The sequence below is a fragment of the Pecten maximus genome, chromosome 8 (genome assembly GCF_902652985.1).
Source record: "Pecten maximus chromosome 8, xPecMax1.1, whole genome shotgun sequence".
Taxonomy (NCBI): Eukaryota; Metazoa; Mollusca; class Bivalvia; order Pectinida; family Pectinidae; genus Pecten; species Pecten maximus.
The window spans coordinates 28,135,387-28,147,801 of NC_047022.1; the positions used below are offsets into that span (position 1 = coordinate 28,135,387).

The following is a 12,415-nucleotide window of genomic DNA, read 5'->3' on the forward strand; positions in this document are numbered from 1 at the left end:
AGATGATGCCTATGGACTTTAATAGTCATCAAGTCCTCAATACACACTCACTAGCTTCATATGGCAGTACTTGGAACAATTGGGATTCCATGAGGAAATTTGGATCATATTGAAAAATAGGATAAATTCTGACATGTTAGAGAAGGTTTTACAATGTATGATTTTCAAAATGGTAGCCATAGTAGCCATCTTGAATTTTGAATTGACCGAAAAATAACAACACGTGGTCAGGAATATCTCATATTATTCCTGGCTATAGCTTCAAACTGGTAGAACTTGAGAAAAAAAATGGGTTTGTTTTTTCAAGATGGCGGCCATATGGCCATATTGGAATTCAGACCGACCCCAAAAACAACACTCTCTGGATCATTTCAGAACAGTTTGATTGAGCTGAATCTCTACGAATGGAACTAAAGTAGAACTTGATCAATGTATGTAAAAAGTTTACGGCGGACGCGAATCGCCCACACGGTGCTACTCCTATAACATAAGACTAAGAGGCCGCTGGTCGGCTCTTTTTCTATCGAATATTATTTTGCCGACTGTTACACGGCGCCTGTCAAAAGTATCTCGCCGTGTAAAACCACAGGTGCCTGACTCGTTTTATAAAATAATAACATATAGAGTACTTATATCGAGTCAGGCACCTGTGGTAAAACCTCTCTAACATTGTACATACTTTACTTGGGGTACGCTATCTGTACTGTAGAACTGTCGATGAATCTAGAATGATTGGTGTGTGAAGAGTTATTGTAAACTTTCGGTACTCCACGAATGGACCACAGTGTGGCATCTCTAAATTACTGTGTCTGTATCGTCGTCGGACCAGACAATACTACCGTAACAGTTGTCTCCCCTGATACAGTTACCCTATTCAAGTTGCTTGTCCATATACAATGTACGAGTAGTCTATGGGAGGCCGTTTTAGGATAAAATACATACACTACTACTTAAGTGCAAAAGATTTGCACCTGAAGTCTAAAAAAATTAACATAATATCAAAAAATCACATAATGGCAAAAACTTTTGCACTTATAAGTCAAAAGCACTTAATTTCCATTTGGCTCTTTTCCCACTTAACAGCAGTATTCTTTAGCTCTGAAAACTAATATTTGGCTGTGCATAATATTATTTTGCTAAAAATGACCTTTTTTTTTCAATATTCAAAAATGACCATCGTAACAAATAAATGAAATTCGCCACCTATTTCCTGGGTGTCACAGTATAAGATTGTATATTCTATTTTGATGTTCCACGTACGTTGTTACATCTGTCAGTTTCCAATATAGATTTAGAATATACATGTATGTTATTTGTTTTGAACTCACAATATAGCAATATTCTAAATGGAGGCTTTTTTTATTCTATAGTTTTAAGCATCATTAAAGGAACATGTTTCGTGAGAAGACTGCCTAAATACGTAAAAAATATTCACAAATTCTATTACTACATTTTCGTAAGTAAAAACACTGCTATTGACAAATCAACCTTGACTAAATGCCATATACATTTTATTTTATCAAAATCATCTTTAATTAACATTAATTGGCTACGTCGATGTTTTAACAATGTACATACATAAATATGTATACCGGTATGTATATAAAATACATTTAGTCTTTCCATCCCCCAAAAACAAAATAAAACAAAATAAATAGGTATTTATTCCGAAGAACCGCTTGTCAGACTTCTTTCAAAGTTGCTAGTGAAGATGAATATCTAGTTGGTTTATTAAAGTCCTTCAAGAGAAGTTAGTAAGAGGAAGTTAGTTCATAGACATGAATGGAAGTCATTTTTATTAATTTATCTTCCATTTAAAAAAAAAAGATTTAGTTTTCTTCCCTTTCTCCTCTCAGAAAATGTCTCGAGGCTCGTTTCAAGTGAGAGTAAACCTGTAATATTTCAAATTTTAAAGAATCTTATACTGAACACCAATCTCGAAGTTCAAATGTATACACTGAAATAGGTATAATAAATATTTAGTGCATCTTATTTCAATAGGAATTTTAATTTCCGTAACAGTTGATAATTTTCCATAGCTGATTGACTAGCACTGACAATGATGACTTATAAGTAGCACCCTAGTGTTCCTAGATTCGATCACTTGTCATTCTGGGTCATAGGAATGTGTCAAGGCCCTGTGACTGAGAGGATGTCGGGATCCCATTGTCCCAAGGGTCTATTTTATATTTATACGGTTTCTGGGATTATACACCAGAAACCAGATGTACTGTATGATTCCTGTGTGTATATATCTCCTTTGTACAGGTATATAACTTATATTAAAATGAATATTTATATTCGAAATCAATATACATTTGTGTCGTTTAGGAATAACATATGCTACATTGAAATAAGTCGGACTGATATTCATATAAATACCGGTTTAGAGGATCGTGTACATCCAGGGTTTTCACATCGAATAGGTCAACATAAAACATTCGCACGTTATAATATATTTTTTATAAATTCTACTACTCTGTGACACAGGTTCATCATTGCCTCTGTTACGTAGTAATGATGTAAAACAATACATTCGCCATCAAAAGCTATAACAGACATGCTAATATATACGTTGTACAATAAACGGAGACTACAAATTTACTGACCCTGTCACACCATGATTGTCCTCACGGCTGCCGCGGGATTGCCGTGCGACCCCGTGATGTTCACGGACAGAAGAATTTTTTTATCGGGAGCTAGAACGAATATTCATACCCTGCTTACACTGCTCTCCGGCAGGACCATCTGTCAAAAATTGTCCGTCCGTCGTCCAGAGCTACCACGTGATCGCAGCTAATCGCCTACATTGCACTCTGTTCCACGAAGGAGTAAGAGCGGGGCGCGCCGCCGTGGCCGAGTGGCTAAGGTGTCCCGACACTTGATCACTAGCCCTCCACCTCTGGGTTGCGAGTTCGAAACCTACGTGTGGCAGTTGCCAGGTACTGACCGTAGGCCGGTGGTTTTTCTCCGGGTACTCCGGCTTTCCTCCACCTCCAAAACCTGGCACGTCCTTAAATGACCCTGACTGTTAATAGGACGATAAACACAAACAAACCAAACCAAAAGCGCCGACAATTTAAGTGTCACACTATGGTACAAACCAATGTACCAATAGCTTATATGGTGCCAGGAAAATATCTAGGAGTAAAACAAACACAAAAGTTTTTTTCATCGCGGAAATTAAGCATAATTAGTCAAGGGAATACACTACTATTAATATGTAGAAGAGTCAGTAACATGAAATAGTAAGGACAGAACAGAAGGATGAAAACCAGATAGTCCGTCCTAGAGTATATCATCTCTGTCAGGAGATTTGTGCATCGAGAGACCAGGAACCATTGGGGTTCGAAGATATAAATGATTATGATGCATTTAGCAAATTAATGTTTCAGATTGAGTAACAAACAAAATAACTAGTATAAACTTACTACAATAAACCATAGTTCTGGCCACATGGTTTCCGTGTCTTCAGACTGTAGAACACAGGACGATCACAATGTTTAGTCTGGTACAGTAATGTAGTAGTGTATCCACGATCAAAATCCCATCTGGTGTTACGTCCAATACCGACTGCATATTTAGATTATCTCGCACCTTGCCCAGGGAAATATATACTCAACTCGCACATTATTTTTTAAAGTTCAGTCAATTATTTGTCGTCACTATTGAGGCAGAACGACTGGTATGTATGTCAGATGATACCAGGCGTGACATCAATATGGCCTCTGTTTTTATCTTCATCTCGATGACGACATGTTACCATATGGAAAAAATGAATACGCATTTTATTGTTTAATGTATTTTGTGGGATTTATTCCTACACCGTTTTAATAATATCTATCTAATCATAGTATTGACATTTTCTGTTATACATCATGTCTACGCAGCATGTATTTTCTCTCAAGTGGAAATGATTTATGTTCATACATACGCTTCTCGTGTTTCTACAGTATATTAAACTGATTTATTGAGCATTTATTGAAAACAACAGCGATCGTGATAATATAGAACAAGCAATGTCGTTTTTTTTTATAACAGTTTCAGGAAATATACATTTAATTATCTTTAATGCCAAAAACATGTTTACGATATTTCAAAAATCGTGCAACTCTTATCACTCCACGCTAATTGATCCCGCATAGTACCGAGAGCCGTCAATGACGTCACACATTTTGGATTCTCATATATATCATGTTAGGCTACCATGTACGCATTATACAAACGCATAACAAACATTTAAATTATAGACTGGATGTAACATTAAAGAGTTTAATGTTTTGGAGAAATATCAGAACGCTTGTTGACAGAAACATGTAACTCACTCCACCGGATGTACAAAATTTTAGACAAGTAACTATGTACAAGTTAAACCAGTCGGAAACAAATTGTTCGCCTTTCCGAATGAACAGCAGCGACACTCGTGACGTCTCTAGATCTGGAAAAGGTTATTGCAGTAGTTATCTGTAATATCCAAATTAGGACGCGTGTGACTGTATACATGTGCATTTGTAGGAGGATAAAGAACGCGGCACGTGGTATTTATAATTGGGTATAAGCCCTTGCAATGATAAAATTGACACAAAGGAGAATATTTCAGTATTCTGTTCTCGTAGTGGAAGTTTACATAGAAAGATTAGAATTGCTCCTCCAACAATGAAAACTTCTGAAATTTTCTCAATCGAGAACCCCCCCCCCCTCCCCAAAAGTACATAATGTAGCAAGGTCTTCTAAAGTGACAAACTCCTTTATAGTGATAATCTCCCCAACATTGACAAGTTCCCAAGAGTGACAAGTTGCCATAGAGTGGCATGATCCCTTATAATGACAAGTTCCCATAGAGTGACAAGTTCCCATAGAGTGACAAATTCCTTTACAGTGACAAGTTCCGATAGAATGACAAGTTACCCTAGAGTGACAATTCCCATAGGATGAGAAGATCCCCCAGAGTGACAAGTTCCCCTATAGTGACAAGTTATCGTAGAGTGACAAATTCCTTGACAGTGATAAGTTTCCATAGAGAGACAAGTTCCCCTAAAGTGACAAGTTCGAATAGAGTGACAAGCTCCCCTAGAGTGACAAGTTCCCATTGAGTGACAAGATCCCCTACAGTGACACGTTCCCATAGCGTGACAAGATCTCCTCTAGTGATACGTTCCCATAGAGTGACAATATCCCTTAGAGTGACAAGTTCCTCTAGAGTGACAAGTTCCCATAGAGTGACAAGTCCCCCTATAGTGACAAGTTCCCGTAGAGTGACAAGATACTTTACAATGGCAAGTTGCCATAGAGTGGCATGATCCCTTATAATGACAATTAAGTTCCCCTAGAGTGACAAGTTCCCGTAGAGTGACAAATTCCTTTACAGTGACAAGTTCACGTAGAGTGACAAGTTTACCTCGGGATCTAAGTTCTGCTAGCGTTGGACGTTACCCACACAGAGGTTTCTTATGGTAACAACTTCTAATGATTGACTATTCCTCCAGGAATGTCGAATTTAACCAAACATACACATACCAAGACTATTTCTCGTCAACAATTTCGTGTAGCATGTCATACATGTAAAGCGTTTCCAAAGATAAAATTTAATTATTGACATTTCGAATGAGATCGAACATAGACGAGAAATTAAAGCATTATAACGTTATTTACAAAGGAAAATAATAGTTCTGTTATACATATTGAATCTATATAGATTGTGCAGTATAATGCATGTCATTGACAATTAGTCCGGTGGTTTGTAGTATATGCCGTAAAACGTGACATCACGATAGTTCAGTGATCCAGTTTATTGATATTGTCAATAAAGTGCGCCCATTTAATAATAAATGTTAATTGTGTTCAGTTGATATCGAAAAAGTATTCAGATATTCAATTATCACAATAAGTATAATTAAATCACCAATTAGTTTGTGGATATCTTTTTCCCATGTAGACTGCCGACTATGAACCAAAAGAACACGAACTCGCGATTGATATGGGCGTGGTTTTGGATTTTGATTAAAACATATGCGTGTAAAATAACCGTGAGTATAAAAACGAAAATGACAAGTCACCTAGCCTATATATACGTTGGTTGATCACGGTCATCTCGTGTTGGCAGTATGATGGCTGATTATGGCCATCTCGTGTTGGCAGTATGGTTGCTGATTACAACCATCTCGTGTTGGCAGTATGGTTGCTGATTACAACCATCTCGTGTTATCAGTATGGTTGCTGATTACAACCATCTCGTGTTGGCAGTATGGTGGCTGATTACGGCCTTTGGCGTATTGGTGCCTTGTCGTGGTTTTAAAACGTCCGTCGTAAACAATTTACATTTTCGACCTCTTCTCCAAAACCACTGAACCAAATTCAATGAAGTTTGGCAGGAAGCGTCAATGACCAAAGTTCAACCAAAATTGTGAATTATATGGTCCCCACCCCCAGGGGACTGAGGGTGGGGTTAAAAAACTGTCAAATTAACTAAAATTTCAGAAATCTTTATATCAACTCCAAGATATGGTAGAATCAAATACTTTTCATAGATAGAAAGGTCTTAAGGTCCTTTTCCAAAATTATGAATTTCAGCAATCCTTTTATATAAGGAACATTGAAGAAACTGGGATTGGAACCAAAATTCAGTTGATGTGGACTAAGTTAGTATTGGTTGAATGTCGTATAATGTCCCATAAAATAAAGTCTGACGTCATACACCAAAACCAAACAGTCATGTTATGAAAGGTGTTGAGTAATTTAAGTAGTTATGAAGAATTTTGATCATTTTTGAACGTCTTTGAATGATAAATCGGAGCATCTCGTCATCAACTGAAGATAAGAACTCCCTAGGATGTTTGAATGTTACAGTGTAGGAAAACTAAGGATAGTGAACGTTGCCCACTACTGGACACGAGGCTGCGATAAGTGATCCTTTCAGGTAGATCCTGCACAGACCTCTATATATAGCAATATGTCACTATATGTTTATATAAATATATAAAAAAAGTCTCATGTTGCAAGATGGACGGGCCATCAACCCATACTCTTTGCTAAGAAATGCCCGGCTATGTTAACGTTCTAATACAGGTAGGGCGTCGATCAGTGATCGTAAGAGACAACTTTTATTATGGTCTCTTTTCTCTTAATTACTTCTTCCTAATGTCTCCCTTGATACTGCCTTACTTTTGGCCTTTACTTGAGCGTTCGCCCCTTTGAGGAAGTTCTGTCCCCTGGCTGAGACATACCGGATTCTATGAAAATGGTCGTTGCTACTCCTGCTAAACACACTGGGAGTGGGACGACTGGTTCGTCCGTTGTCAATATAATGTGACCAGGCGGAATGCCCTGCTTGGTGTCTTCGGCAGCATGGTTCAGTGGGATAGCACTTCAAAGTCGGCATCAGTTCTGTGCTATCATAAGGAGACAAAAACAAACATACCATAGCCTCCTAAAATGCATATACAGTATTTCAGTATTTACCACAAGCAAGCATCTCACTCAGGCCGTCCTTAATTTCTGGTGATAGGACGTTAAACAATGCAAAATACATATTATATTATCCCCCTCCAAGGGTAATAAGGTAATATTTAATGTTGGAATACTCTGTTTTAAGAACATTAATGTAATGTTTAATGTTGAAATACTCTGTTTTAGAACATTAACGTAATATTTAATAGTGTAATACTCTGTTCTAAGATCATTAAGGTGATGTTTAATGATGGAATACTCTGTTTTAAGATCAGTAAGGTAATATTTAATGTTTAATACTGTTTTAGTATCATGAAGAAGCAGCAGCTAGAGAAAACTGAGACAAGAGAAAGTCGAAATTTCGTGACATTATTTTATGCCAGGGAGGAAAGAAAAGGCATGGATTAGATCTTAATTTACATAAAACGTTTGTAGGTAGAAAAAGTATTAGCTACGTTAAGAAAAGAAATAAGATGACATGGATTAAGCTAATACTGAATGTAAATAAAGAATTGTACGATACCACGAGGATGTGTACGATACCACGAGGGTGTGTACGATACCACGAGAATGTGTACGATACCACGAGGGTGTGTACGATACCACGAGGATGTGTACGATACCACGAGGGTGTGTACGATACCACGAGAATGTGTACGATACCACGAGGGTGTGTACGATACCACGAGGGTGTGTACGATACCACGAGGATGTGTACGATACCACGAGGGTGTGTACGATACCACGAGGGTGTGTACGATACCACGATGATGTCTACGATATCACGAGGGTGTGTACGGTACCACGAGGTTGTGTACGATACCACGAGGGATGTGTACGATACCACGAGGATGCGTACGATACCACGAGGATGTGTACGATATCACGAGGATGTGTACGATACCACGAGGGTGTGAACAATACCACGAGGGTGTGTACGGTACCATGAGGGTGTGTACGATACCACGAGGGTGTGTACGATACAACGATGATGTGTACGATACCACGATGATGTGTACGATACCACGAGGATGTGTACGATAACACGAGGGTGTGTACGATACCACGATGGTGTGTACGATACCACGACGATGTGTACGATACCACGAGGGTATGTACGATACCACGAGGGTATGTACGATATCACGAGGGTGTGTACGATACCACGAGGATGTGTACGATACCACGAGGATGTGTACGATACCACGAGGGTGTGTACGATACCACGAGGGTGTGTACGGTACCATGAGGATGTGTACGATACCACGAGGGTGTGTACGATACCACGAGGATGTGTACGATACCACGAGGGTGTGTACGATACCACGAGGGTGTGTACGATACAACGATGATGTGTACGATACCACGAGGATGTGTACGATACCACGAGGGTGTGTACGATACCACGAGGATGTGTACGATACCACGAGGGTGTGTACGATACCACGAGGATGTGTACGATACCACGAGGATGTGTACGATACCATGAGGATGTGTACGATACCACGAGGGTGTGTACGATACCACGAGGATGTGTACGATACAACGAGGATGTGTACGATACCACGAGGGTGTGTACGATACCACGAGGATGTGTACGATACCACGAGGGTGTGTACGATACCACGAGGATGTGTACGATACCACGAGGATGTGTACGATACCACGAGGGTGTGTACGATACCACGAGGGTGTGTACGATACCACGAGGATGTGTACGATACAACGAGGATGTGTACGATACCACGAGGATGTGTACGATACAACGAGGATGTGTACGATACTACGAGGGTGTGTACGATACCACGAGGATGTGTACGATACCACGAGGGTGTGTACGATACCACGAGGGTGTGTACGATACCACGAGGGTGTTTACGATACCACGAGGGTGTGTACGATACCACGAGGACGTGTACGATACCACGAGGACGTGTACGATACCACGAGGGTGTGTACGATACCACGAGGGTGTGTACGATACCACGAGGGTGTGTACGATACCACGAGGGTGTGTAAGATGCCACGAGGGTGTGTACGATACCACGAGGGTGTGTAAGATGCCACGAGGGTGTGTACGATACCACGAGGGTGTATACGATGCCACGAGGGTGTGTACGATACCACGAGGATGTGTACGATACCACGAGGGTGTGTAAGATGCCACGAGGGTGTGTACGATGCCACGAGGGTGTGTACGATACCACGAGGATGTGCAGATAATGAGTAGACAAAGTGAGGGTTTTATTATGAAGAATATGATTGAAAGAGGAAGTGTTAGCTACACTGCCATCTATAAAAAAAACTATAAACTATCAGTTCATCACAAAGATTATTGTAAGATTATTATTTTGTCAGTGACATTTTTTTTTCGGGAAAATAATCAGCCTCAACGAAGACCAAAGATTTTCCAAAAATACATAAAAAGTCTGTTTAAGATGTAGAGTAACATCTAACATTACACATTATGAAGTATTCATTCCAAAAACATTGTTATTCTGTAAAAAATATGACTAGAATGGGCAGAGAAACCATGGGCTGTTCTTAGACTTGGACAGAGAAGGATATATTTGAACAAGGGTAGTACAAAGAACGTGGGGGGTACATCTATACTAGAATGGGTAGATATCTCGACTAGAATAATCAGAGAGGTGATAGGTATATAGACTAGGAGCACAGAATTGAAGTGTATATCAGACTAGGGTTAGCAGAGAATCGAAGTGTATATCAGACTAGGGTGGGCAGAGAATCGAAGTGTATATCAGACTAGGGTGGGCAGAGAATCGAAGTGTATATCAGACTAGGGTGGGCAGAGAATCGAAGTTTATATCAGACTAGGGTGGACAGAGAATTGAAGTCTATATCAGACTAGGGTGGGCAGAGAATCGAAGTGTATATCAGACTAGGGTGGGCAGAGAATCGAAGTTTATATCAGACTAGGGTGGACAGAGAATTGAAGTCTATATCAGACTAGGGTGGGCAGAGAATTTAAGTTTATATCAGACTAGGGTGGGCAGAGAATTTAAGTTTATATCAGACTAGGGTGGGCAGAGAATTGAAGTTTATATCAGACTAGGGTGTACAGAGAATTGAAGTCTATATCAGACAAGGGTGGGCAGAGAATTGAAGTTTATATCAGACTAGGGTGAACAGAGAATTTAAGTGTATATCAGACTAGGGTGGACAGAGAATTGAAGTCTATATCAGACTAGGGTGGGCAGAGAATTGAATTTATATCAGACTAGGGTGGGCAGAGAATTTAAGTTTATATCAGACTAGGGTGGGCAGAGAATTGAATTTATATCAGACTAGGGTGGGCAGAGAATTTAAGTTTATATCAGACTAGGGTGGGCAGAGAATTGAATTTATATCAGACTAGGGTGGGCAGAGAATTGAAGTGTATATGAGACTAGGGTGGGCAGAGAATTGAAGTCTATATCAGACTAGGGTGGAGAGAGAAGCGGTGGTTATATAGACTTGCCTTCATATCTAATAGATCTCATTCAATCAGAGGTCACGTTAAACATCGGTGTCGTATACATGTATATATATATATATTTATAAACTATAGCCGAACACGCCAAACCTACAAATTAAGCATCTTTGACATGTTCCGGACTTTTGACATTAAACAATATTGTCGTTTATACAAAGCTTCATTCTAATCCGTCGTGAATGACATGTTTACAAATCCCCGGGCGATCCCATGTCTGTGTATATTTCGTACAATTTTAACTAACTCCACGCAGACGTACTGGGTACATATTTAGTTAGAAGGTAACAAACGTGCTGTGTAACTCGATAAGTCAATTAAACTGGTTTAACTCTGAGTTTTTACACTGTACGTGCATGTGAAGCATTAACTGAAATAAAACATATCAAGGAAGTATATATAGCAAGCATTTGTTGTCACGCCTCGCGAGCACATTGTCCATAACTGCTTTAACAGACGTAATGATAGTAGAGCACTCTACAGTAACGTCTACATACTCAAGTATATTATGATATTGAATTTCCCCACAAACCTTTTTCGTGTTCCCGTCCCAGTGTCCTGGATAAGACACTGATCGGACATGGTGGAAGGTCCTTTGACGGTGTAGTCCGGCTACCCGACAGAGTCTGGGATGGACGAAGGTGTTAGGGAGGTTAATCCGCTCTCGGGGGTCTTCCTCGTCATCATTTTCAGACTCCTCCATGTCGTCTGCAAAGTCGATCCTCAGTGTCGGAGTACTCATGATTCGTGAACGACCTCGAGGCTTGGTATTTCTATCGTCTGCTCGTTTGATGATCTTTTTAAACTTTTCCATTGTTTTTTTTTCCTGAAACTTACACGATACTTTACCTGCTATGATTGTTGTTTGGAATCAATGTAAAAAATGTATATATGTATATTAATTTGTTTTACAATGACGTTGAATTGTATATGATCATTCTAAAGCTGAAATCTGCAGTCTTTTCAAATTGTAACAGCCAACACTTGACACAATGTTGATGTGTCCATCACAAGAAATAGTGAATCCAGGGTCAGGCAGTATTCATCTTCAGTTAGAACAGTGAATCCAGGGTTAGGCAGTAGTCATCTTCAGTTAGAACAGCCAAAAACTTCCGTCCGTCTCCAATGAGGACCATTGGATCCATGTTCAGAACCCAGACAATGAACCTCTGTATATGATATTTTTTATACAGCGTTTGAAGTTCAATATTTAATACGCAAGTATATTTAAGTACTGAAAGTGTAAGTAATGTATTAGATGTGATCTGCGGGTATCTGTCATCACATAGGTGTGCCTATAGTACATTTACATAAAGCCGTCACGAACAGGTACTCCAAGGTCAGTTATCAAAACAGTTTGGGTCATTACTTTTGACCCGGGGGAGCTTTTAGTCTCGCACAGTGCTTGTCCAATTACACACCTGAAGGTTGTCGTGGTGGTCAAAGGACAACTTACACATAAATATAGTACAATTC

At 39.5% G+C, this 12,415-nt stretch overlaps 1 protein-coding gene across 2 annotated transcripts in view; it reads right to left on the minus strand.

The window, feature by feature from the left end:
- LOC117333064 (protein unc-13 homolog D-like) overlaps positions 1-12,054 on the minus strand; it is a 43,546-nt gene extending 31,492 nt beyond the window's left edge. Inside the window, exon 1 of one of the 2 annotated variants that reach the window (XM_033892187.1) lies at positions 11,472-12,054. In XM_033892187.1, the coding sequence (XP_033748078.1) occupies positions 11,472-11,753 (282 nt within the window). In that variant the 5' untranslated portion in view covers positions 11,754-12,054. Of the gene's footprint in view, positions 1-3,431; positions 3,767-11,471 lie in introns of those variants that run through there. The other variant, XM_033892190.1, reaches the window with a different exon arrangement.
- Between the last annotated feature and the right edge of the window lie 361 nt (positions 12,055-12,415).